The sequence below is a fragment of the Fringilla coelebs genome (assembly GCF_963513975.1).
Source record: "Fringilla coelebs genome assembly, chromosome: 6".
Lineage (NCBI taxonomy): Eukaryota > Metazoa > Chordata > Aves > Passeriformes > Fringillidae > Fringilla > Fringilla coelebs.
The window spans coordinates 17,614,738-17,641,011 of record NC_140034.1 but is presented as its reverse complement, the minus strand read 5'-3'; the positions used below and the strand labels follow the sequence as shown (position 1 = coordinate 17,641,011).

General features: G+C 40.3%; 1 protein-coding gene across 4 annotated transcripts in view; it reads right to left on the bottom strand.

Moving 5' to 3' along the window:
* FOXN3 (forkhead box N3) overlaps positions 1–26,274 on the bottom strand; it is a 167,779-nt gene that overhangs the window by 57,033 nt on the left and 84,472 nt on the right. For all 4 annotated transcript variants that reach the window (XM_084207702.1, XM_084207701.1, XM_084207703.1 and 1 more), the window contains exon 4: positions 13,950–14,014. In XM_084207702.1, coding sequence (XP_084063828.1) covers positions 13,950–14,014 — 65 coding nt within the window. The remainder of the gene's footprint in view (positions 1–13,949; positions 14,015–26,274) is intronic.

Genomic DNA, 26,274 nt, shown 5'->3' with positions numbered 1-26,274 from the left:
GTGAAAAGCATGGCGGAGGGATTACACATTTACAGACATGGGTGCTCACATGAGTTCAGAGTACAAAATGCAACCAGAGGTAGTTGTTTCAAACAAGAGTTTTCCAAGGTAGCAGACAGGCAGCACTGCTGAAGCTCCACTCTCCTCTCAGGACCCTCGACCACGGGCTACAATGCTTGGGTGTGGCCTGAACTGCAAGCTACGGGCTGTTCAAAAAAACAGTTTTAAGATTCTTGTGTCTATAAAGCTGTCTCTCCTCCTGCCAGGCTGTTACAGAGTACACTCCCATAGGATATAATGTGGGAAAGAATTTCAGCTTATAAAACAGGGTTACCAGCTGAATAAAACATCTAGAGGAAGTGTAAACTGTTTTTATGTAGCTGTGAAGATATGTTTCTAAGTTATACTTTTTTGCTTGTTATTATTTTTACCTAATTTTCAGTGGTAAAGATTATTATTCCACTCAAAGTACTGCCTACATCTTTTTTTTTTGTACAACCCCCCCCCCCCCAAAAAAAACAACAAAAAAACCGCTCCAAAACCCCCAAAAAACAAAACCCCGAGGAAAAAAAAAGACAAATGCCTTTAGTAGACTAGTAGTTTACCAGCATCATCTTAAGCTATTTTACTCAATCTGTAGAGTGCTAAACAGCTGGTGAGTGGTCCTGTGTACCAGCAAGTCTCATTCTGGACCTCTATATTTCATTTTCCTCCTCTCCTAAATAAAAAGATTTCTTGCTCCAGTTAATCACAGAGAAAGTAAAGTATCAGTGAAAAAATCAGGAATGTTTGTTTTATAATCTTTGCTGGTCATCCTCTAAGAGTAAAAACTAAGAGCTACCTGGAAGAGTTTAATATGTGTCACTCTTCAAGAAAAACATCTCCATGTAGACAGAGGGGCATCTCTAAAGATAGCAGTCAAATCGTGGAATGTTTACAAAATAAATCATGATGCCATGCACCTATATGCACTCGCAAGTCTGGCAAAAGAGTAACTGCTGATCCTAGGAACAAAATTTCAGAAGGATTAATTTCAGAAATCTTCCAGTAAATTTGGATCCTATCCTTCAGAAGTAATTGGAGCCCTGCTAGCCCCATCGTGACTGACCCGAGAAGTCAGGGAGTCATGACCATGCAGTACTGTGTGTTCACTCAGTCCTGTCCCCATCCAGTTCTGCCCTGTCTCATTTCTGCCTCCAAGCATTAAGCTGTTCAACAGATGGCATGGGGAAATTAAAGGGTTTGCTGGGTATTTTGAGAATCAATTTAAGTAGAAGTGTGTTTCTGTATGAAACTGTCTGTTGAGCACCCGTGTCGTACACAGGTTGCCTTGTCAGTGATTAATACTGTCCAAGTACTAAGAACAAGTGTCAGTGCTGTATTCTGCACCAGTCATATCAAAGCCTTTACTCAGATAACAACTCACATGTTTAAAGACTCATCTTTTTGCAAATAATACAGCAGCTTCATCTGCACAGGAAGAGTAGAAAAAGCTGTATTTGTGCAAGACACTGTAAACCATTTAAAGCAGCAGCTAAGTTACAGACACAGTAAAAAGAACTATATTGGAAAGCAAAAAGCAAAACCAAATAGCCAGAACATCTAACAAACTGACTACAACCCAATGAAATCAATAAATATATTAAATTCTTCAATTACTTAATCAATCACATGTCTTGGCCAGCATTTGCTAATTTATATTTCTAAGCCACTAACTCATTTCTCCGGAAGTTTTAACATGAAGAGCCAGCTTGTGGTTTTTCAGGGACCAGGGCAAGTTGTGATATTGTTACTAAAAAAACCTCAAAACAGAATAACTCTCATTAGCAAAATTTGCAAGAGACAGATCCTTGACCTCCCTATAGAGACTGAATGTAGCAAATAAGGTGTCCGATACCTAAGACACAGATAGAGTAAGTTTTTATGGGCAGAATGTAAGCACAAATTCATGGTCATGTAAGATTAAACAATTTTTTTAAAAAACAAAACAATTTTATTATATATCTTGTTTATTTAACTCCAAACTGCCTCAAGCATTAGCAATGTTGACTGTAGTAATCCAAAGTTGAACTGTTTGAAGAGGAGTAGGGAAGAAAAACCAGGGAAGAGAAGGGAACAACTTTGTTTTTGCTCCACAGGACTGAAAGGAAGAACTGACAGAAACACAAAATAATAAGGAGCATAAAATGTTTATAGAGCTCACAAATCTGAAGCTTGAGATACTTGAAGCACCCTTATGGATTATGAGGCCTAGGCTGAAAGTCACCCCCCACAGACATGTCTGTGCTCCTTAAGGTGCAATCCTTGACTGCCAGGAAACTCAAAGGGATTAGATGTGTTTGAGAAGAATCTTTGATAGGCACCTTTACACACATAGAAATAGGTGTACCAGTTATTTTACCTGTGAGTGTGTGAATTGATTACAGCATAAATGTTACTAACCCAAACCTACAGTTAAGTAATTTTTATAATTGTAGTGAACCCTACTGAATCACTTTGTTCATGTTAAAGTACTCAGTCAATGATTACATGTTGCCAAACCCTTTTGCACCTTTATCTTTGCATCCGTACCCTTTGCACCCTGACCCCCTTTTGTATTCCTGGCTTCCATGGAAATCATTCTAAGTTGCTTCTAATTTGATCCTCCTTTGCTTGCTTTAACCTGTGTAGTAGGTAATGGAGTGAATGCTGCCATCCAGCTCTGTAAAGTTGTATGTTCACCAAGTCATGTTAAACCCTACTTTTGCCAATATCTTTGATGATGTTTCCTTAAGCAGCCAAACCACTCATTTATGACAATCAAAACGGGGCAGATGCACCAAATCTTTAGCACAAAAAGGGAATATTTCCTACAAAACTGTATATGCCTTTGTACATGTTCAATACATTAGATAACCACCTAAATTGGTATTTAAATGCATTTAAATATACACACAGGCACAGGAGTATTTGTACACACACAGCTGGTCAAGTGGGTCTGGCCTTAGTTACTTTTTCATCTCTAAGAAAAATTACATATTGTTCTTGTTACAAGAAAAAAGGAGAAACAAGTTACTTAATGTATTAATATCAGAAACTGAGTGTTGAAACTCAATTTCTGGTACCCAAAGGAGATTTCCTATTTTATTATAACGAAAAACAGTGCACGTATTCATACAAAATAAATAAACTGTGTTTAAAAGATGCAAAGCACAGATGTTAAAATATTAAAATTAAAGATATGCAGGAAGTGTTGTTAGTATCTTGATTCAAAATATGAGTGTATGTAAAAATCAGGACTGGAATTACCCATCACTGTATGTGTAATTTTAATTTCAATTTTACCTTATCCTTCTTGTGCACTAGAGAGCAAAATGACGTGCTAGACACAGAAATAAATATTATCAGAAACAAACAGAATTTATTATTTTTATTGTATCCAATCCCAAGCACTATGATATTCTGACCTGAAAAAAAAAAAAAGGAAGCTAAGAGAAATAACCTGTAGATGAAGCCAAATATCCTATAATCTTATTTCCAAGTTGACAAAAGTTGTCCTAAAACAATTTAAAGGAAAGTTACATTTTCTATGCTAACTTGTGGTCAGTATTAAATGCGTTCAACAGAGGATATAATATTTTATAGTCTAAAAGTCTTACAAACTCTTACATTTGCAAGAAAAGGAGTTTATCTCACTCTGCTGATTGCAGATGACTGTTTTGTAAAAGTTTGTCTGTCAAGATCCTGATGCAACTTTGCTTTTTTTACCAAGGATGTGAGGAAGAAGTGCTGTGTACAGTAGGTTCATGTTCACGGGCTACTATCTTGGCAGGCGTACTTCTAATAGTTCGAAACTTGTAATATAAAGCACTACTTACCCCAAAAGATGCCCTGTCTTTGGTTTTCTGAACACACTGTACTTCTCCTGAAAAAGAAAAAAATTCCTGCCTCCTTTCCTCTTGCAGCCCCAATTCATTCACTAGTCTGTTATCAATTTCAGGAAAATCAAATTATGAATTCATGGTTGTAAGAACAAACTGTGCCATCCCAGAGCTCTTCATACTCTCAAGTGTGCAGCTCAAGTATTTCTAGCAGCAAGATTTATTCCAATATCTGAAACCAATGGATTTTTTCACATTTAGCTTAACTAAGGCATAGCAGTGAAATGTGCAAGCCACTGACCACCCAATCAATTCAAGATAGCTTCTACTTTTCTCAACATTTCAAACAAAATTAAGCTCTCCTAGTAGTATTCCATTTCTGTTAATTTGCCATTTTTTGGATGTTTAAGAAATGCCTTCTATATAATCAAGAACTTCCCAGCAGAACAGAGATCTGCTGACTGACAGGAAGAAATTTCAAGCATGTTAGAGGGGAAAAATTGTTGCCAATGTTAACCATGACCATCATAAACACAGACAGCATACAAGGAAACTCACAAGACAAACTTTGCTTAGATTTGATCACCATCACTGTCTGTCCCATTATTTTCCTCTTTTTACTAGTTAGGAAGCTTTGGCTCCTTCAGAGATCCAAAAAAAAGGTGATTGCCCATCACACAAGCAGGTCATAGCAAGAGAGCATTTTAAAAATTCCTAGACCTTCTGTTATAATTTTCTTAACGCAGTTCTGTCTCAAGAAATCTGGCATAGTCAAGGAACAGCCCGACTTGACAACAGCATTCCCTTGCTCATAGCAATCTGCACATCACCAAAACTGCTCATAGCAACACAACTGCAATAACATTCTTATTTTAGTAATCTCCATGTAAAGCACAGGCATATGCCTCTCTTCTAGCTGTGCTCTCAGACTCTAGAATTATGAAAGCCAAGATTGCTTCTAATATCAGCCACCTTCACATTTTAGGAATGCCAAACATTCACAAGCTCTCAGCACGGAGCATATGCTCCAGCTCATCAGCCCAGAGATTTTGATGGCAATAGTCACAATAATTTCACAGTTACAGAAAATAAATCTTTCCATACTCTACCATTTTCCAAGATACTATACAAATTTCACCGCTAATTTTTAACTGTGACTTTTTCAGAGAACGCCTCCCGTAATACGGGATCTGACTGGTAGTGTGCTATACTGCTGTCACAGACCACTGAAATTTACTCCTCTAAGCCCCAGCCTAAGCAGAAGTAGCCTAGGCCCAAACATCTCTTGGAGGAAAGGTTTGACAGCAGCTGCTGCCAGACTTGTCTCTGTATCTGCAGTGATCACAGCTACGCAACAGCTCCTTAGGAGACGCTCTCACTGTGCCACCAAGTACCCAGTAATCCTAGATGCAAGCAATCACAACAGGCAAACAGCCCTCACTCTTTGAGCAGACTACAACTCCTGGCATGGGAAGGAAAACATTGGAGGATGCTTGGCAGTGCTAGCAAAGGAAAAAGTCACTGAACAGGAACTTGTAGTTTCTTTTGCTCTCTATGGTCTCCATCTTCCTTTACCCAACTGAAACCCCAGAGCACCATGGTCAGTCTTCCATTTTTAAGTCAGCCCTGTATGTGTGCTTGTGGGAGGAACATTGGAACATGTCTCTAGACAAAAGCACCTGTGCCAATGCCTACAGAAGGGTCAGTCATAGAAAATACTTTTCCTTAAAAAGCTGAGATCAGCTACTGCCATTTAAAAGAAGCAGATTCCAGTGTTCAGATTGAAAAATCATAGCCACATCACCTGCAGGACCAATCTGAAAATTAACTACGAACAGATATGAAGCCATTTAACAGCATCCTTGGAAAAACAGTACCTGCAGGTTACCTCAGCTCTGACCTGCCAGGGCAGGGACCATTCAGCTCCTTAACTCCTTCATGCTTTGGGTGTATCCTCCCATATCTTTTCTTTCCTACACTACAGCAGTTACTGAGGCAGCCAGGCCAGTACTGCAGGAGATTGCAGCACTTACTTCCCTCTCTGGTGTGTTCTGCAAAGTGCTGTTTTACTGCCACCACTCACACAGCAGCTGACTGAAGGCAGAACAGGTGAGTAGACCTGTAGCCAGAACCTCTGCCCAAGCTTAATACTGTGGTAGAACTTGTCTTGCAGCACTCATCCACACTCCAGTTGTCAAGGGAAGTAAACAAAGTCAGTAAACTTCATCTTGAGTCACTCATTTGTAATCATTTCAAGTCACTACACAGGACTGTTACAAAATCAGCAGTTATCTGTAAAGATAGTAAAGACACCCATGCAGATATGAAACATAAGTTACTGAGTTTAAACACATCAGGAATTCAACTTATCTTTGATCACCTTTGTACTCTGCAAGGTGATCTTCCATTACCGAGACCTGTCTGATGGAGTTCCGTTTTCTTCCTTCTCAACTTCAGAGACCAAAGGCAGCTCAGACCTTTCGGTCACAGGGAATATAAACAGCTAGAGGTCCCATTTCCATACTAATGGCTCTAACACCATTGTTAGCAGGACTGCACTTCAGGCACTTAATAAATAACAGCTTTTGCCATATTTTACACACTCAACTAGAAAAATGGGAATAAAAAGACTACATACAAACTACACAGCTACATGCACACCTTACACAGAATGCAGAGCTAAAAACATCATCCCAAAGTCACCATTTTTGTAGGAATCAACTGCAAAATTCAGTCACTCATAGGGATTTTTTAATTGACTGTACAGTGCTAAGGCCATTACAAAATCCTCTCACAAACAGGAGCCCTTACCAGCACCCTCAGGACCCTAGAAGCCCCTCTAGGAGTTTACCCACTTTCCCAAACAAAGGAGAGCTCTGCTGTTCAAATTACTCCCTTAGGGACACACTGCACAACCCCTCTGACTTAATTTTACTTCTTCAATAATACCACTGCAAACACACTGAATGCTAATAATAAATAAATTATTCAAATATTCAGTCTCTACGGAAGCACCATGTGAATCATCTTCCTGAAAAGAAACTCCTGAAGAGATTGTCAGGTATCCTTCATGTGTGTGGGAGAAAAAGAAAAAAGCAGAAAGGAAAAAAAAAAAAAAAAAAAAAAAAGAGGAAAAAAACAGGGAAAAAAAAGCTGATTTAAATAATTATGCTATGTGAATGAAAAGTGATTTATTTTAACAAAGACAGATAGCAGCTTTGCTGTTAATTCAGTATGTTGACCCAAACCAACTCACCAGCAAACAAAGCATGACTGTCACCATTTTTTTTCAAAGACAGTGGAATAGCAGTTCAGAGAAGCAAAAGTTGAAAAGAAAACATGATGAAGTCAAAAGGTTTAATGCTCTGCTGATGAAAGTAACGACATCTGAACCAGACTCTCAACCCCCCTCAGGTCTCTACAGAAAACAGCCATTTTCCAATTGTATCTCTCAGAGTAAAGAGTTCAACTGCGGGGAAAGAAAAATAAACCAAAATTCACTTCCCTGCAAAAGTTAATGGACAGCTCTGTTGCTTTTTACAGTTATGTTCCCCATATTTAAAGTTCTTCCATTAGTGAAGCTTCAGAATATGATGCAGAGCCAATATTTTGTAGACTGACAGCTCTGGGCAGTGAAAAGCACCATTATTATCCTCATCTCACAGAGCACAAAATCACGAAATTATAACCCCAAAGCAAGAAAATGTATTTAGATTCTTGGGAACAGGAGATGCCCAAATATGCATTAAGAAATAAAGGTTTAGTTGGATTTGAGCCTTAAGAGTTATGCACAAGACTGTTATAGATCACAGCACCTAAATCTACCAATCCTAAGGCTGGATTATTTTGCACTGCTTTTGGCCTTTTTCTTATGGTCACCATGACATTTAAGTATTATATAATATTAAATTATCTGTAATAATTGCCACATTCTTTTTGTTTGCACCTCTAGGCAGTAGAAGAAATGAGAGCATTTCTCTCCAAGGTTAGTTTTCTTTTGAGGTCTGACAATCAGTTCTGAAGGTTAAACGCACATAAGAATTGCTGAAGTTTCTTGTCTTTCAGCTCTCCCCTGTTCCTCCTTCTCCTCAGCCCTGTTAGCACCAGAAGGTACAGGTACCTTGTGTTCCAGGATGGGCTGTACATCTACCCTACATGCCCAAGACTTGCACCTGTTCTGCTTGCCCGGTGGAAAGAGCAGATGAACTGAATTTCCCCCCAGGAGAAAGAAGCCCACTATGCTGGCAGGGGCTCCTGGGTATTTGTTGGCGGTGTTGACAAAAACATTCCAAATTTTCCCATTATTAGATAGAAAATACACATGGCTGCAGCACACAGGCATCTTCTCTTAGTGATTTTGTTGTCAAGCTCCCTTTTGAAAGGCTTTATTCTTGGAAGTAAAAAACCAACTTCTCCCAGCTTCTCCAGATAAAGGCTGAGTAGCTGGTGTGGGCAATACTTGTCCAAAGAAACCAGGCCCTGTTATTGTTACATTCTTATCCTAATGCCACTTTTAACATAAAAACATAGGCTGGATGTCTTCATTTATAGGAGTGAAAGTTTCTAATTTAGCGTTTTCAAGGGAAATAAGCAATAAATGCCTCCTTTTTGCCTCCTCCCTGCTGATTTATTTCCATCTCAGCAAGTGCTTCTACAATTAATGCTTGGAAAGGTGCAGTCCCAAATCTCCTCTCTTATTTCTTACAAATACTTAATGGGAAAGAGATTAAATGGCTTGTTTGGGCATTTCAAGGATTCTCAAGCTTATTAGAGAAGAAAAAGATCTCTGTACAATTGTATGCACATGTTCAAAATAAACTGGTTCTCATCTTTTTATGTGGGACATCTCATTTCTGGTCTGTTCATACAAAATAAACTTTCTTATTAGGAATGCAATTTTCTAGCTCAAATAACTCACCATTCTCAACTAAGAATAAAGTAATCCATGGGCTTTGGTACTTTCCTTAAAGTCTCACATTATGGCCAGGTGTCAGATGTCAGTACAATAAAACATGAAAGCCATCAACCTGGACTGGGGGCAATAAGGATCAATGGACTAGCAGTGCCCAGAGTTTCCATTTCTGCACTGGAACAAACAGTGGAGTCTCCATCTCACACTGGTTTTGGTGACACCTGACCCTGTGAAGACAGTGTCTTCTGATTCTTTCCCATCAAAGCCTCTCAGAGGTGGGGCCAGCTACAGCCATAGCAGCAGGACCATGGCAGATCGCACATGGGCTGCTTCAAGTATCAGAGAATAAAGTGTGTCTCTCGTACAGTGCTTTCCCAGAGGAGAAGAGGGCAAGTCATCCCCAGGTAAACATCCTATCCCTTGCTCTGTTCTGGAGCATGAGGATGCCTATCCGCTGCAGCTGCTGGTACAGAAAAAACTAAGCAGACCATGAGATCTGGGGAGGGTAACCCCTCCCTTCTCAGGCTCCCTCAGCCAAATGGACTAGAGGCCACATGCAACTCCTCATTGCTCCCCTTCTGCATTCTCAAGGGAATGGATTTTTCCAACCTTTCTTTCCATCCTCATTAAGAGAGAATTATGGCTTCCAAGGAAAGCCATGCTGTCTGAATTCAGTTCACTGACTGCTGCAATCCAGTTTGCAGGAGTTAATCCAGGTTGGCAAGATCTTTGAGGAAAAAGTTCATGTTTTTGATGTAAGATCCACAGGCACTAGATTTAAATTGTGCTGACTGTCAGAAGAAGAAGTGAAGGACCTTGCTCACACCAGAACACAGACAACTTGGCAAGGATCGTGGCTCTACTTACAGTAGGTCAGGCACAACTGGAAGGTAGACCACCAGTCTCAGTGAGTAGGCCCATCTCCATTTTTTTTTTCAACAGCAATAGGGACTGGATGACCCAGGTTCACTTTCCTTCTCCAGACAATGAAAACAAATCAAGATAGAACAAATTTGATACAAAAAGGCATTGTAATATGCTGTATTTAATTTATTAAAGTGTGAGGGCAAGTAAGATTAAAGAGAGTAGTAACTTTGTTGTTTTGGGTTTTTTTCCCTTGAAAGATAAGTTACATCTTTAAGAAAATAAACCAAACCCCTCCACAGTCCAGTTACATCTAACAGGTGACACACAGCCACTGGAATTTATATGACTGCTGCTAAAAGGTAATTTGAATACATATTTTTAGTTTATTCAAGAAGAATATCAGACATATCAACAGCAAAATAGTTTTATTATTACCACTGATCTGTGAGCAACTGCATGCTCAAGTCTGTAACACAAACTTAACACCCAAGATCAGAGCAGAGGCAACGAAACCGCTCTTTTCAGAACACCATATATTAGTTTTAAGGTCTTGAAGTTAATGTGACTATGGCCCCACATATCTTCCACAGTATGAGTTCCTTAAAAGTTTAGAATACGTCTAGGTATTTTCCACCACAAGAACTCTTTCCTCACATATATTTTATTATATAAAAATGAATGTGTTATGACAGATCAGAACAGAAAAAAACAGTGGGAACAAAGGCTCTCCATACAGCAGATTAAAAAAAAAAAAAAAGCCACGATTTTAAACAAACATACAATATGTACAGTAACAAGCTACAAACAAAACAACAGAAAAAGAAAAGCAGCAAGAGCAAAAACCTGTTTTATATGGAAATCCTGAAAGCCAGAATACAGCAATTTCTATGGACACACAGGTAAGTTTTGAGAAAAGACATTAGAGTCTGGTAAGACTGAAGGTCCTACCTAAATTAAGCATGGGACTTTTCTTAGGAAGACCAAACAGCAGAAGCATATAGGGAGCAACTGTTACCCAGAAGGAGTTCAAGACTTCAAAAAGTACCTAAGCAGGTGACTGACTCAGTACAGAGTAACTGGTTAGAGACTTAATCCTAAGAACAACAGAACCAACAGAACCATGATCCTCACAAAAAAAAAAAAAAAGAACAACCAAAAACCTAAGGCAGCCATCTCATATCTAATAAAATCATAGGCAAAAAGAGAACGGCGTAAATATATTTCAAAATTCTTCACAAAATACAAAACCAGAAAGTAACAGAGAATTAATCCCGCTCATGTTAAAAATATTAAGGACAGAGAATAGCTAAAATGAATTTTATCCTCCCTTTCTCTTCCTTTGCTATTTTGAGGTACACAGATAACTGTTTTCTCAGCAACTTTCTCAGAAGAAATATGTTAAACTCTTTACAATGGTTAAGATTATTTTGCCAAATAGTTCTGATATAAAATGAATGGAAACCAGGAGCATCTACAAGTCTTCTTGCTAAAGAAAGCACTACTTACATTGTGGAATTTTTTCTCTTCATTCCTCAGACCAGAAAAAGAACATTTTTCTTAAGAACTCAGAAGAAATGAGGTGTGACAAGTGCACATGAATATCACATTTACTATAATTACAGAAGTATTCTGTATTATTGTCTATAACACAGTGAACATTCTTTTCAAACACAGTAGAACAATTACCAAGTAAAAATAGTTTAAAATCCCTTTGTTACGTCAACTTTTGCCAATCCAAAGGCAGGACTATAACTTGAAACCAATAATTGAGTCAATTTTTCATTCTCCTGATTGCATTAAGCTGACTATAAGCACTGGAAAAATACCTCAGATGGTCATGTAACATAGGTACTGACAGATGCTTTAAGTTTCAGCTTTTGTATTTTCCAGATTCTGTATTGCATTCCTACATAACTCTGAACTTCACATAAAGTGTTAGCAAATTCTCACAGTTCAGTTAGACAAAACAATCCTTTTCCAGCCCAAGAACCAAGGATACCATTGCAGCTTCAGGTCCCAAAAAGTATAAACAATGGCAAATTGAGGAGAGCAGTCTGGGAGGATGGGACTTCATAACCTGAAGCTGTAATTGGACAATTAACCCCAATATGTAAGTGGACCAAAACTTAGCAAAGTGTGAAAACTTGTGATGCATCATCCATCTTGGGTGGAGCCACGACTGGGCTCTTGTACTGCCCAAGATGAATCCTTTGAAGGCCTTTTAATAAGTATCTACTTTATTCCTTTAACACTGTCTAGCCTCTGTTCCACGGAGCCTCTCAAGGCATCATGAAAAATACCTACAGCACATTTCACACCTCCCTGCACTGCCACCATTTCTTACATGGGTCTTCTGGAAAAAGGCACTCAGAGAAACAGCAAAGAGGTGGATGCACTACTTCCATGCGACCTGCTAAAGACTACATAATAAAGAGCCTATTGCAGGGAAAAATCCAAAGACAGAAATGAAAGCAAAAAGACAGAAAGGAAGGCTTCATTGATTTATCTTCTTGCTTTAAAATTATAACCAGGAAGTGTTAAAAGATTACCTTAATGAGGTTTTTCTTCATACTCTCTCATCCTTCCAACCTCAGTTGTATCATGCATATTACAGTACAACTTGACTGCATTTTCCACTTGAAATGGCAATGCAGAATGCCAATTCAGTTAAAGGTCTGTTAGACTTTGCCAGTTGCTTGAAAAGGCAGTCATGTCTTTTCTTTATTTCTTTATGTTAAAAAGTTTTGGCTTTTAGATTTTCCACCCCAATATGGAAGACAGAAGAGGGCACAGGAGAAAAGATTAGAGAATAGTGCATTCTTCTTTGTTTTGAGAAGGCTTTAAGCAACAACTGAGATAGGGAGAACTACAAAAACAGCTGTTATTAATTCCTGGTATCTTGCATCTTAAGAAAAGGTAAAACATTTCTGCCATCCAGACTTGACAGAGCAAGTATACCTTTTATCAACTCAGATTACGAAGACTATGTATGTGCAGATAGCCATTTTAAATCACAATTGTTGAAAAAGTGAAACAAATCAAGCTATTTCACAGTAGTTCTTTTTCCTTACAAAAAAAAAAAAAATCTAATTCTTCTCATTAGGAAGGACTGTAAACATAGCAGCAGATCTATCTGATCAGACTAAAGCCAAAAGCACCTAAACTCTACAATTTATACCATATCCTAGTGCTAAGAAATAATCTGAATGTTTTAATGTATTTAAAATTCACTTGAACAAATCTCAGCATAGATATTAAATAGAATTATGCAAATTCTTAGATATGTGCAAGGAATTAACTTGAAGAATAGTCTCAGGTAAACCTCAGATGCTGAATTCCTTAGGTGTGGAAAAAGTAATACTGCCTGACAATGAATTATTTGCTTGTGTGTCTCTTTGTGAGTAAAGCTCCATCATAGGTGATTTGGATGAATGCTCCTGAGAACATTATATACCATCATTTTCTGTCAGAAGAAAGACCAGAAAAGTCTTGGCACCCGGAGAATGAAAAGGAAACGGAGACAACTCATAGATAAATCCTTGCAAAGACCATAAAATGATCCTCAATGGGGTAAGTTACTTTGCACCATAGAGAAACACTTGTAGTCTGGGGACACAACCTTCTGTGTTCCTAAGACACTTCTTTTAAGAGTGATGTACTCAATGGCAGAAATAAAAGCAGACACAGTAGTGAAATACTACTTTAAGAAGTCTGGTAAAGTAGACTGAAAATTTTCAGCTATCAAAACTGCAGTCATATAGCTTCTCTATATATTGTCCATACAATGGAAATTGTATTTAACACTGTTCTATGCATATAAGCACTATTAACCATGGTAGCTTTCTTGAGACAAACACTCTGTCACTGTTTTCCCTACTACATCATGGCTACCTACCTTCTGGTACCTTTTGCTATCAGCACAATTAAGGAGTAAAAAAGGATCTCTCTCAAAGAACAACCTTGTTTCATCCACAGAGCTAAAAGTGATGTTCCTGGAACATTTCCTTCTGGGCACTCTTTATCCATACAAAGGGAAAAAACCAAAAAGCCACCCTTCACCATATATTACAGCAAGCAATTTAATGATCTGAGGAAAGAAAAAAAGCAGCAACTTTCACAGACTACACTCACTGTACGTGGTAAACCGTCATTTTCAAGGCACCAGATGCGCAATAAAGGAGAAAGGGTAAAGGAAACAAAAAAACATTTGGTTATTTCTTGCCAGGTGAGTATCAAAAAAGTTGTGCAATTTGCAGAATTTATTTCTCAAGTAAGAACAGTTACTCCAAGATGCAGTATCTATCACCTACCTTGTAGAAGGGCTCCATTTCTCTTGAAAAAGGTGCTTCCTGGCCAAATGGGTGGACCTGATGTGCTAAAGGGAATAAGAAACAAGTGTAAAGAAAATCACATTTGCATTAGGAGTTGCAATTTTAAGTTACTATTTGCACGAATTCTGGTTTGTTCTTAAAGCTAATGCAACATCATGACACTTCTGCCTTCAAGCGAGGGTCTAATATTTCATTCTAAAAATAGGTTAATTTGATTCAAGATCGACATTTTCTTCATGAAGAAAAACCTCCTCAGCAGAGCACACACCCACACCCTCTTGGAGGAAGAGAGAAAAAAGCAATTTCGAATAAATAATAAAAAACCTCAAATCAATGTCAAAATTATTTACTGAATTCTACAGAAAAATGCATGCCCTCTGCCAAAGATACCTGCTAACAACTCAAATGTCTCACTCAGCTGTGGCAATGTGCTGCCCCAGCTATTTTTCTGCCCAGGACAGCCCTGGCTGGGCACCAGGCAGCTCCTGAGCCTCACCCAGCGAGCCCCCGCAGGCACAGCCCCTCACCGCAGCAGAACAGCTCAAACATCGTCCGCCAGCACCACACTGACAAACCTCAGCCTTTGCCCTGCGCTTGGGGACCACGGCAGCTCCTTTGAGCCCCTGCAGGGCAGCGGCCACAGGGGCCACCGGGGGCCTGGCAGGTGTCACTGCCTGCCTGAACCAAGGCCCTGCCCTGAACTCACACAGGGCCAGGCCCCTCGTCTGCTTCGCCTCCTGCTCACGCAGAGGCTGCCCGAAGGTGATGGCCTCCAAGAGGCCACTCCTATGACAAGCGCAGCTGAAGGCAACAAACACAGGAAGGGGAAGAGGAGGGAACACTGCCACGATCATCTAAACCTTGTTTCCTTTGAGGCCTTGGAGCAGCCCCAGAGAGCTGTGGGAAACAGAGTGTGGAGCATTTGCTCCAACAACCTGCGTCTGGAGAAGAGAAGAGGGGAGGCTGTGAGGAAGCTGCCCTGCGGCAGCCGCCCACCACCTCCTCTCCCAGTGGGAGGACTGAGGTGAGGTGACCCTGCTCCAGCCCTGGCTGCAGGAGGTGGCGGGGACAAGTTGCTGTTCTACACCCCCTGCACCACCACTGCGGGCATGGTCTGGGAGGAAAAGCCAGGTGCGCCACTGGAAGTGCACCACTTTGCCTCCACAGTGGGAACTTGCTGGGATCAGCCTCTGAGGACTCAGTACCCACCACCACCTTTGGTCTCCCTCCTGTTTTCAATGGAACACAGTTACGAGACATAGTGATGAAAAACAGTAGTGAAAACGCGAATCCACAGCGGTGCTGAGCAGACAGTGCTAGCATGGAGGCTGCTGGGGAAAGGAGTGGTGGGGGGTAACCCCAACCCAGCTGAGACCGCTGAGAGAAGCTGAAAGGAGCGCAGCCAAACCAAGCACAAAGGAGCACAGTGCAATGGCTGGAAAGCAGCAGCAACCCTGGGGCTAACATCCAGCACACCAGAGACATAGAAATGGCAGCACAGGTACCTGCAAGGAACTGAAACCAGTGGAACAGCAACACAATCCAACTCAGATGATGAGCTAGCTTTTGGGAGGTTTGCTTGACACTGTTTTTAGTTGTTTTGGGCTGGGTGGCAGAAAACACTACCCACAGGAGCTCCCTCACCATCTTGCCTGTGTTCTCAACTACCACAGGAACGATCACCACACTGTCTTCGTCTGGGGAAGCCACATGGATACAACCTACAGGATGCGTCCACCATCTTGTATTTGTTTCTGGTAGTGAATACCTTTATTGTGGATAAAATAACTTCTCTCTTTGTATATTTCTGGTATTAATATTGTTGTTGTTAGTGCGCATTTCTTATTCCATTGTTTTTTGCTTTCAGTAAATTGTTATCTCAAGCCAAAGTCTCTGCTCTTGTCCCTCCCCTACCACACAGGGTGAAGGAAAGAGGAGTGGCTTCTTTGGAGTCTAATTTGTTGCTGGTGTTACAAACCACCACACTCTTTTCCTAACAGCACCACTGACTGCAGTCCAGGTGCACTCCTCCCTGCCCTATGGCACAGCTCATCCTCTCCATGGCCATCTGCAGGTTGTGCTGCCTGGAGCAGGAATGTCACCACTACTCCCACTCCTGCTCTGTGGGCAATTCTTGGCAGGAGACACTGCCTGTAGGATTTTGCTGATGGGATCCAAGGGCTCAGACACAGTGAGTATTTTAAAACCACAGTACCTGGGGGAAGTAACTATTTGTTGCAGCATTGTCAAGGTAGGTGGTAGAGACAGGCTGCCACAGAATCTTTCCTGTAGTCAGGAAACAGGTTTCAAAATCCTCTAGAGCTTGAAGACAATCATAGGTGTTCTAATGTGCTACGCTTTTGCTAAAATTAGCATAATGAAACTGTGCTACCAATATATAAATAACTGTCCTATGCCCAAATTCAGGCACCATTTATAAGTAAGAGACTAAATATCCTTCAGAGCAAGATTGCTGTAAGGCACTCTGCATTTTTAAGGAGGTAATCCTTCCTCTGCGGATGTGAAGTGTGAACTAAGCCCTACAATTCATTTCTACTCAAAGTCACTTTTGTCTCCTCTTGAGTTGACAACTGCTACACAAAATGCAATGAAATGAAAACAGGTGCTGTCGTCGACAGCATTAACAAAGTTCTGTTAAAATGCCATATAGAAGAAAAACACTTCTTCCATAATTATTCTGCAGATAGTGCTGTGCTAATATGTAAAAAATTCACTGTGTTAAAATAAGGACTATATAAATCCAAACCAATTACCTGAGTGATAAAAACCTTCAATACTCCTTAACAAAAAGGGAAATTGAGAGAGAGAGAGAAAACAAAATGATCAAAAAGAAGTTAAGGAGGTCTATATTCTAAGTGCTGGAGAGCATGGGGCACACACTTGTCTGAACACATGCTCACTTCACAGTGCTTGAGCAACCAAGTGTTTGCATTCCTTGTAGTAAGCGCCCGCTCTTCAGTGTAGCTCCTCAACTCATAGGAAGGTCAAGAGCTGTTGAGGGCATTCACACTCCTGCAGGATTCACTCCTGTCACATATGTTACAGTGTATCAGAGTGCCCCACAATCCCTGGGACGGCACCCATCCAGCTACGCATAGAAAGCCATAGCACTGATTACCAATCAGAAATCACAGTATGGAAACTACATGCCTCTCAAAAGGCCAAGAGGGAAAAAAAAAAGGAGTGAAATTCTGAAATAACACTGCAAAAAGAAATTCACTCCCAGGCTGTCATCAGTGGATTGAAAGAGGGATAAAGAAAGGAATGGGAAAAGTGTATATATTTGAATAGACAAAATGTCTCCACTAGAGAAACAAAGCCATAGTGATTTATCTTTTTTTCCAGTTTGAAAAAAGGCCTGGGCTCCCATAAAAATCTCCATCTGATTCAGCACAAACCCACATAAGCTGAGAAAATTAACCGTGTCTTCCCAGGGAAGGAAGCTAAAGAATTAAAGCATGTAAATAATGGACTGCAGCAACTGTCAAGCCTTTCGAAACAACAAACTTTTGTGTTTGCGTGACTTTGCAGAAGTTTACCTATGTCTGAACTGCACTGGGTAAATTTTTTTCTGTTCCCAAACTTTTGTATGTGTAGTCTCAGAGGGTATTAATTATTAAAATATATTTCAAGTTGACAAATGACAGAGTTGACCTATAACTTGAAAGTGTTCAAAAGCTGCTTTCTCTCTGTTTCAGATTAGGAAACCGTTTGAAGAAGTTCATTCTTCTAAAGACCCTCAATAAAAACCCAAATAAATTGGTCCATCTCTGGCATTTTTTCAAACAAGTTGTTTCTTCAGTGTAGCCTGTAAGCTACAAGAGAAGAATGGCTGGTTGTCCTACAGAAATAATAGCATATTCTGCATTTAGGCAAAATAAAAATGCAAAATCTGGGTCTATGATTTTCTTTCATAATCAATACCTGATACAAAATTAATATTTATTCCATTAGCATTATTGATGGAAGAGTTTTTCCCCAAATTTACCAACTAAACACACTGACTAAAGTAATATCTCTTGGAAGAAAAGCAGTAAGTAGTCTGAACTCTTATCTCACTATGAAGAAACTTGGGGCTTAATACCTTTTTGCTGTGGACATGTTTGGACTGGCCTAACTGAGAAGCAGATGAGCACGTGGCACTTTCAGGAGTGGGTGGAAGATGGACCTTGATTAACCATAGTAAGCTGAGATTTCAAGCAAACATCTTGAAAGAACAATTCAGACAACATGTGAAACATCAACAGTTACCTGCCAAGGACCACAGGTTTGATTTTCAGAAAATACGATTGTTTGAAGCATACACTCAACCAACAGGATACCCAGCCTGCAACAGTATTTGCAGTAAATGCATAAAACAGGATCCAGGGGTACAAGTCCAGAGGCATCCAGTGCACAATCCACCTCTCTCCAAAGCACAGCCATTGGCACTGTGGCATCTATGAATCACCACAGGGAGCAGATGAAGTATTCACAGCCTGCTGAACCTGTATCTGAGAGAACTGATGGGGGATGGTGTTTCACCCCTGAAGAATTGGGAGTCACCTCTGATCAAAGCCCACCATTCCCATGGATGTGCTAGCAATTTTTAATGCCAAATGGGACTTGATTTCCACTCGAAACAAGCAATGAACAGTTCTTTCTCTCAAGACACAATCAGCAGGAAACTGTTGTGCCACCGGGCCCCAGGCATGGGAAGCTTCTTGACTTCAGGGATTTTTCTGAGGAAAGGCTTTCCATAGGAAAATGTTGCTTTGCTGAAATCTAAAACATTCTACAGGAATGTGTTGATTTGAATACTGTTTCTGCTGGAAACCAGGCCAATATGAAGACTGTCCAGGCAGTGAGGGCTCATGGCAGCTGGCCAGCCCAACCAGGAGCTCCCAGGGCATACAGAAGCAATAATGTGTGTGAGCCCCCCAATCAGTTATTTCTATCAAAACATATGGTGGACATTTATAAAAATCTGCAAAAGGTGCATAGGCTTGAAGAAACTTAAAAAAAGGAAACATAAATCCTTTGTCTTCTGGAATTCACATTAGAGCAAGGAGACTACAGTCTTGAAGCCAAGCACTAAAAAAAGCAAGAGTATGAATTCTCTTGCACAGTTGCAGTATTTCACAACTATGCCAAAAGCTCTCACAGGCCTCTTTGTCAGAGAGGCTTGATTAGTAGATTTTAAAAACCCAAACAACTAAAAATTCAAACCAAATTCAATTGTGTGGCACTACACACCACAATTAAGTGATTATAAAAGCACAGAAGCCAGGCAATAAATACAGGCCAATGACTATACTACCAAATATGTCCAGAGAGTGATGGTAAAGCAGGAAGACACAGAATGAGGGGAAAGCAAACACACAGCCTCTGAACACACATTTCAAAGGCCTTTGAAGCTGATACTTACTAGCCCAATCAAGGACAGCTCATTGGAGAGGAAGGGAAACTGCTCCACACACACACCTTAGCCCACCATGGCCAAGAGGAGGTGGAACTAGCTGCTGGCTAATTCCTGGCTTTCAGGAAAGCCTGGACTACAGGTAGGACAGCTCAGCAAAGGACAGATATATGAACAGTGTCAGCTGTAAGCTAACAAGCTGTGGCACACAAAATACCCAACACTTTCTGCAGTAAGCAAACAGCCGCTAGACCACAAACAGGCAGCAAGGAAACAGAGGTCCTCTCCATCCGTTACCAGTTGCAAAAATGATGGGAACAAGAAAAGATGATTGACTGAACTGCCTCTATGGCTCGACCCAATACCCTGCAACCATCCCCCTTTGCCCTGGCAGCAATACCAGCTCTGAGGACAGCTATGTAATTGAGAATTTCTGGGAACAGATGCTGCCACTACCAGAAGAAGAGAAAGAAGGCACTGCTGTACCCATGCTGTACGTATTCCATTACCAACCATCCATAGTGCAAAATGCTTCTCTCCCAAGCCTCACCGACACCTCTGACAAAGAGTGAACTAAAGGAAATGTCAAGAACACCAAACCTAGAAGCAATAAATCATTTTGTCAAAGAGCAACCAATGAAGCATCTTGCAGGCTTAGAAACCCACCTCCAAAAGTTTCTGAGACTAAATCAGTCAGTCTTATATGCAAGTTGCTGATAACAATAGTTGTAGATGCCTTATCTGGATAGAGTCCATTAAACCCTGTATCTGGAGGCAGCAGGGAATGATGCTCTTGGCAAGCACAATCAGCTCCCGATGCCAGCAGGGTGCAGACTGCTACTATAAGGTATATAAATGGTTGTCCAACTAAGCTGGAAGACCTTGGTTTTTACCATTACTTGAGAAGTAAATTTAGGATGCTGCTGTAACTGAGGAAAAAAGGTTAAGCATATTTTTGTGGGAATACAGCATTCCGTGATGCTGGAAGATGAATAGTACTTCCTTATGGCAATCACCCTGTGTAAGACATAGGAAATGTTCCCAACTACAGTGGTGAGCAGCCTTCTTGGCTCCTGTGCTGAACCAACATGGCCTGCAGAGTGGTGTTCAATGGCACAGGAGGAAGTCACTTGGTCCAAATCACACTGCCATGAGCTTGTAGAGTGAACGCAAGACAGACAGCACCTCCTTCTGATTGATGACTCTTCTAACACCTGCCAGCTCTTCACTGCTTGCACTGGAGACCTCACATCCTTCCACTGTTGTATCAGCTCCCTTTTCTACAGTCAATTTTAATGCCATTACTGCATGGGAGTGAACAACACTACTGCACTGCAAAGAGGGTCTAATTCTGTCCATCTGGATATATAACCATAGTTGTTTTAATGAACTGGTCACTGCCATTTTACCTGTTGAGCAATACAGAAGTATTCATATACTGTTGGACCTGTAATACTTGTGTTTTGCTAATGAGGAAAAGAAAAATCTAATCCTTGCCAGCAGGGTGCTGGCAGTTAATACCACAACTAGCCATCACCCAGCAACAAAACAAGCAAGCTTCCTCTCCAAGCAAAGCAAAAAACCTTCTACTAACCTGGGCCAATACATTAAAAAAAGGCTGGTGATAAGGTATTTCCTCACTTCAATGAAAACTGATTAATACTTTAGAGATTTTAAATATACAAACCCATTACTCCATCTTCTCAAATTTTCTATAACTGACAAAACATTACTGTTAAAGAGAATTATGAATTCACAATACAGATTTTTAATTTATGACTGCTAATCTAATATTCTGGTAATGCTTCTCTTTTCTCTGCAATTCCCTCTTTTACTGTCTCTCGGTATCTCTCACTTACTGCAACATGTGAGATCAAGACTTTAAGCTCCTAGCTGGAGTCTTTCCTGGTTTCTCTAGGGTGTCTAACACATTTTCAAGTGTACAATAACATTTTGATCCCTTGTGAACTCTAAATGAGTTTTCTATATGACACAACTGCCAGAGGGATTACATCTAAATTTCATTAAAGACTAAAGAAAAGTTAGTAGTGAAAGCCACTCACGAACAAAATGCCTGAAAATAAAATTTAATGTTTTTTGAAGGATAAAGTGAAAAGCTGGTCAAATTCTTTCTGTTCTCCAAATAGCCAAAGCCATTCTCCTGCTATGGTCTTCATTTAAGTAATTAAGCAATAACATGGCGGGGAGGGTGGGCAGATTAAAAAAAAAGTTAAAAGAAAACTTCTCAAATTTCCAGAATCAGGGATAAAAATGGTAATTCCTATCTTCAAGAAAAACATGGTCATGTGTCCTTTGAAGTCCATCAATGACTCTGCTGTGGTGCTCAAAAGGCCCCTCTCACTGCTGGTGTGATATATGAAACCTTCTTCTCCCCTATGTGAGACTCTCTAGCCTTTGGCTAGAATGTTGGTCTTTGCTGAAAGCCAAATAGTTTCATTTATTTAAACAAATCCTGTGCTGTTGTCCATAAATATAAACTATCATAATTTCTACAGTAGAGAGTACTTGTTTAAAGAGAGATGGCTATTTGAGGCCATCAGCCTCATAGTGCAAAATGAAAATCTTTCACTAATCTGTGTTTAAATATTTTAAGATGTATTTTGTGAACACAAGATAATTCTAGGCTGAATACTGAAACAGGAGAAAGTCCAGATATATTTGAAAATTCATGGTGAGGCAACTGTCCCATGTTACTTTTAATTAAAAAAGATTTGTCTCCATTGGGAATTGGGAGAGGCTGCCTATCAGCCTCCAGTTCTAATTCTGCCTCTACCACTGAAATCACACAGTGACTCCAGGCAAGTAATTTAATCCTTTCTGTCTGAGTTTTATTTTTCTTCTTTTGTACTAAAAACAGGCTTACTGACACAAGACTATGTATCTCTGGAAGGAATAAAAAATTGTTAACAGCACAACAGGTGAGGGAATAGTCTTTTGAAGTGCATGTAGTTAAGGAAGGACCAACACAGCTCATTTCTAGAGCACAGCTCTCATTTGTTCCCCCTTATTTCGAAGTAAGGAAAAATACAAGGTTACTTCACTTGCTGAAGTGCTGTTTTTCTCACAACTGCTATTAAATGGTTCCTAGACTATTACTGGATAAATAACTGGTAGTTGTCATGCAGGGCAAACTTTGGAGTTACCTAAACTCGCTCCTGAGCTACAGAGCGTGCCTGTGCCAGCTCAAGCAGGAACCACAAGTCAGTGCCCTGAAGCCCAGATGAATAGAATATTCCTTTTACAGACAACTACTGGCCTCTGAGACTACAAAGGACTGTGGCCTCTTCTGGGCTACAGCAGCATCAAACGCTGACCTGGCCAACAGGGAGAAGTTTGATTCTCCTCTATTCTACAAAATCAGAAATGGAGCACTTCAGTTTTCTGCTTCCATTTGCTGCAAAACAAGTGGGAAAGAAGAGGTCCATTTCTGGTTTGGTTTCACTTGCTTAAAATTGCACTGGAAAAAATTCCTTAATCTCAGGTTCTGGAAAACAAATGAGTCCTAGACACTGCCTATACCTAAGGCGCACCTTCACTTTAAACTTAATGTATAAGAGTCTGCTTGGATAGTTAATGCTACAGTATAGACAAGGCTCTAGACTCCACACTGACCACCTAACAACTGAACTGCAGTGAAACTGCAGTTATTAACCGGGCACAACACTGTAATGTTCTCCTAAAAGAAGGACTCTCCCAAATCAAAACTGATCCATTTTTTTTAGAGCCCAGCGTCACACAATTGACTTCTGTTACTCCAGTCATGAATGTTCCATTTATTATCTTGCAGAATTTCAAACAGCTTTGCTGATAGACCTGCCTGGATTTCAGAAATATTTCCTACATGAGGGTCCCAGTTACATCCCTAACCATGGCATGACCATGGCCTGTCAGTTAACTGGACTGGAGAGTGACAACAGGCACACCTCAGCTGAATGGTGCGTCACCCATTCCTGAGAACAGCCCACTCGCCTGTTTCAATGACACCAACATACCTTGAACACGCACTAAGTTATAAATGTGCATATGCAGAAGGGCAAATCTGATGTCAAATGAAACAGAAATAGATGGGAAAAAGGAGGCAAGGCCTTGGAGTGGTGTGTGGGGTGTGTGGGGTGTGCAGGTGTGTGTGTGCTCCACTAACTGCTCCATGTTGCTCGCTGAAATTCTTCTTTATCTGGAATGGTGTGCTTCCCCATTTCACCAATTTAAGAACTAATGGGAACTTAAAATTAAGCATGACCTGCAGGCTGCTGCCAGGATGAACTCCCCCTCCACCACTTGCTCAAAGCCAAGGTGCTTCCTAGCTGAAATTTTCCATACTTGGTCTTTCTCATTAATCTTGAATGAATGTGGTTCAGATGATTCAGAACTAATCTGGCTTCTGGAATTAGAGCAGCAGAGAACAAACGAATGTTTAACCTCTCCCCTGGAACATTTAACCTCTCCCAAATGCTAAGGGTAGTTTTCCTTGGGAAGCTTAATGCGCTTATAGGATCTGCAACACTGCTGCAGAGGACGTTGCAGAGATTTGCACTCACTGGGCCATACACAAAAGTGTTTGATGCACATGTCAGAAAGTTATGTAAAAGAAAATACAATGATGACGGTGATGATGACAAAACAGAAGCAGCCCCAATTACATATTTCATCATCTCAATTCTACCTCTTCATGCATATCTACTACATGAGTCTAGCATTCATGGTAATACTCTTATACCCCAGAAGACCTGAGCTAAGGACCATACTGCACAGCATGCAAGGTGCTCAAAAGATAAATGACAGATAGTTTTTGGATGCTATCATCAACACAAAAGTTTAATGCATAAATAATGTGTTATCCTTAGAGATACATTTTTAGAAATAAACCGCTAAGGCATAAAAAATTTCGTATCAAAATATGTCAGTTTTCACTCATTCATACTCCCAAGATTATTCCTTTTGAAGAACTGAGAGCTGTATTTTAGGGATGGAGAGAGACATCCCTATAAATACACAAAAAATCCTACAGCATCCAACAACGGACTGTCTCACCTTGGCATCTGGGTCTACAGACTCAACAAAATATCACATTTTTTGTACTCAGAAGCATTGTAGAGACACCATCTATATCAATGTTCCCATCCACAGAGATAGAGAGAAATAATTTCCATTCAGAGAAAGGAAAACATACACACAGAGGTAAAAAGGTACCTCCAAAAACACCCTACTGTAGACAGTGGGAGAGTAGGACCAGCTCCCCAGACACTCCCCTCAGGTCTGGGCCGTTCCTGACAATCCACAACCCACACTGCTGTTGTCAGGGCTCCTCATCACTGACTGACATCAGCTGCACCTAACAACAGCTCAGCTTTTCTCCTAAAGTTATCCTAAACGTTTCAGGTTGGCTGCAGAAGAAATTAAAAGCCAAATTCTAATATGCCCTCCACTTTACAATAAATTTAAAGCAAATGGCACAAGTTTGACCAAATTATATCCTATCAGCTCAGTCCAGTCAGGAGAAGGTGAGATTTTTTCACTTATTCTTGATAACTCTTCAACTCAACAAGGCCTCATATTCAAGGGGCAGAACAGGTGAGATCTTATGGGTATCTACACTACAGAAGTCCCTTCCCTCTCTACAGCCTCTGCCAAAATGAAGAACCCCACTGAACTATGGCTGGGAAGTGTGTGTGATTTGGACTTCCCTGGTCTCTGAAACAAGAGCAGTCCTAACTAATTTTACAGGAGCAATAACCACAGCACCCAACTTCCAGTATCTTCTACTTAATATTTTCAAAGCAGAGGTATGAAATAAAGAATTTCATGTGTTCTGTACACCTAACTGTAGTCAAATACTCAGAGGACTTAATTTTGACTCATTTTAGCCACTTTCATTTGACAGAAAAATAAACCTCCCACCAGTAATGGGAAATAAAATTTAGTGTGCATCTTTATCCCTAATCCTTACCTCTATCAACAGCTATTCAGCCTGTTGAGAATACTAACATTGTACTTAATAATATTCTAATAATTCTCTCAAGTTACAATGTTATCTACATGAATGAAGGAACTCAGTGAGAAAAAGAAAAGCTGAGCTTCACAGAATCTATAGTGAGAAGTCTCTCTTCTACCTTTAGACCAGTGATTTCTCATATGACTGAAAAAGCTGTATTGCTAAAAAGGAGACTGCTTTCCCCAAAATTGTCTTAAAACACTGTCATTTCAACAAATCTCAGCTTCCCCAGTGGAATCCATGATGTGGTCTGCTTCCCTCTGCTGCTTCTCCTCAGCTGTTTGTACAGAAGTTGAATGGACTCAGTAAGACAAGGCTTTAACATGGCTCTTCATTTGGGGATTTGCAGTAGAAAGCAGAAGGAATAAAGGATATATGAAGAAGGTGAAATTTTACAATTGCTTTTGCAACGAGATACTTGTTTCTACATTTCTGTTTTATCTGCTGCGACTCCGTGTGGTGAAGGTTGAAAAAAAATCATTATGAACCTGAAAAAAAGTCACAGGAAGTCACAAATATCGGAGTTTCTTTTTTCTGTATAGTGTATCTTTGCAGCAGTTTGTTAGCAACTTTGTGCCAAAACACAAAATCATAGAGGGAGAGTCTAGGCCATCTACTCTTTCTTGACAAAACCCAGGAAAGTTACAGAATAAACCCAAGTATGGCAATTCAGCAATCCTCAGCACCTCTCCCTGAACAGCTCTGGTTTAGCAGCCAGTGGAGGAGACCACAAGCCCTCAACAAACCAAAAGGTTCTGGAAGGTCCATCAGCTGGTGGACAACCCCAAAAACAGAGGTACTGCACTAATGAAGAGCACAATCTTTGGAGGCACCAAAAGGAGCTGCTAAGATGGGCATGGTTACCTATCACA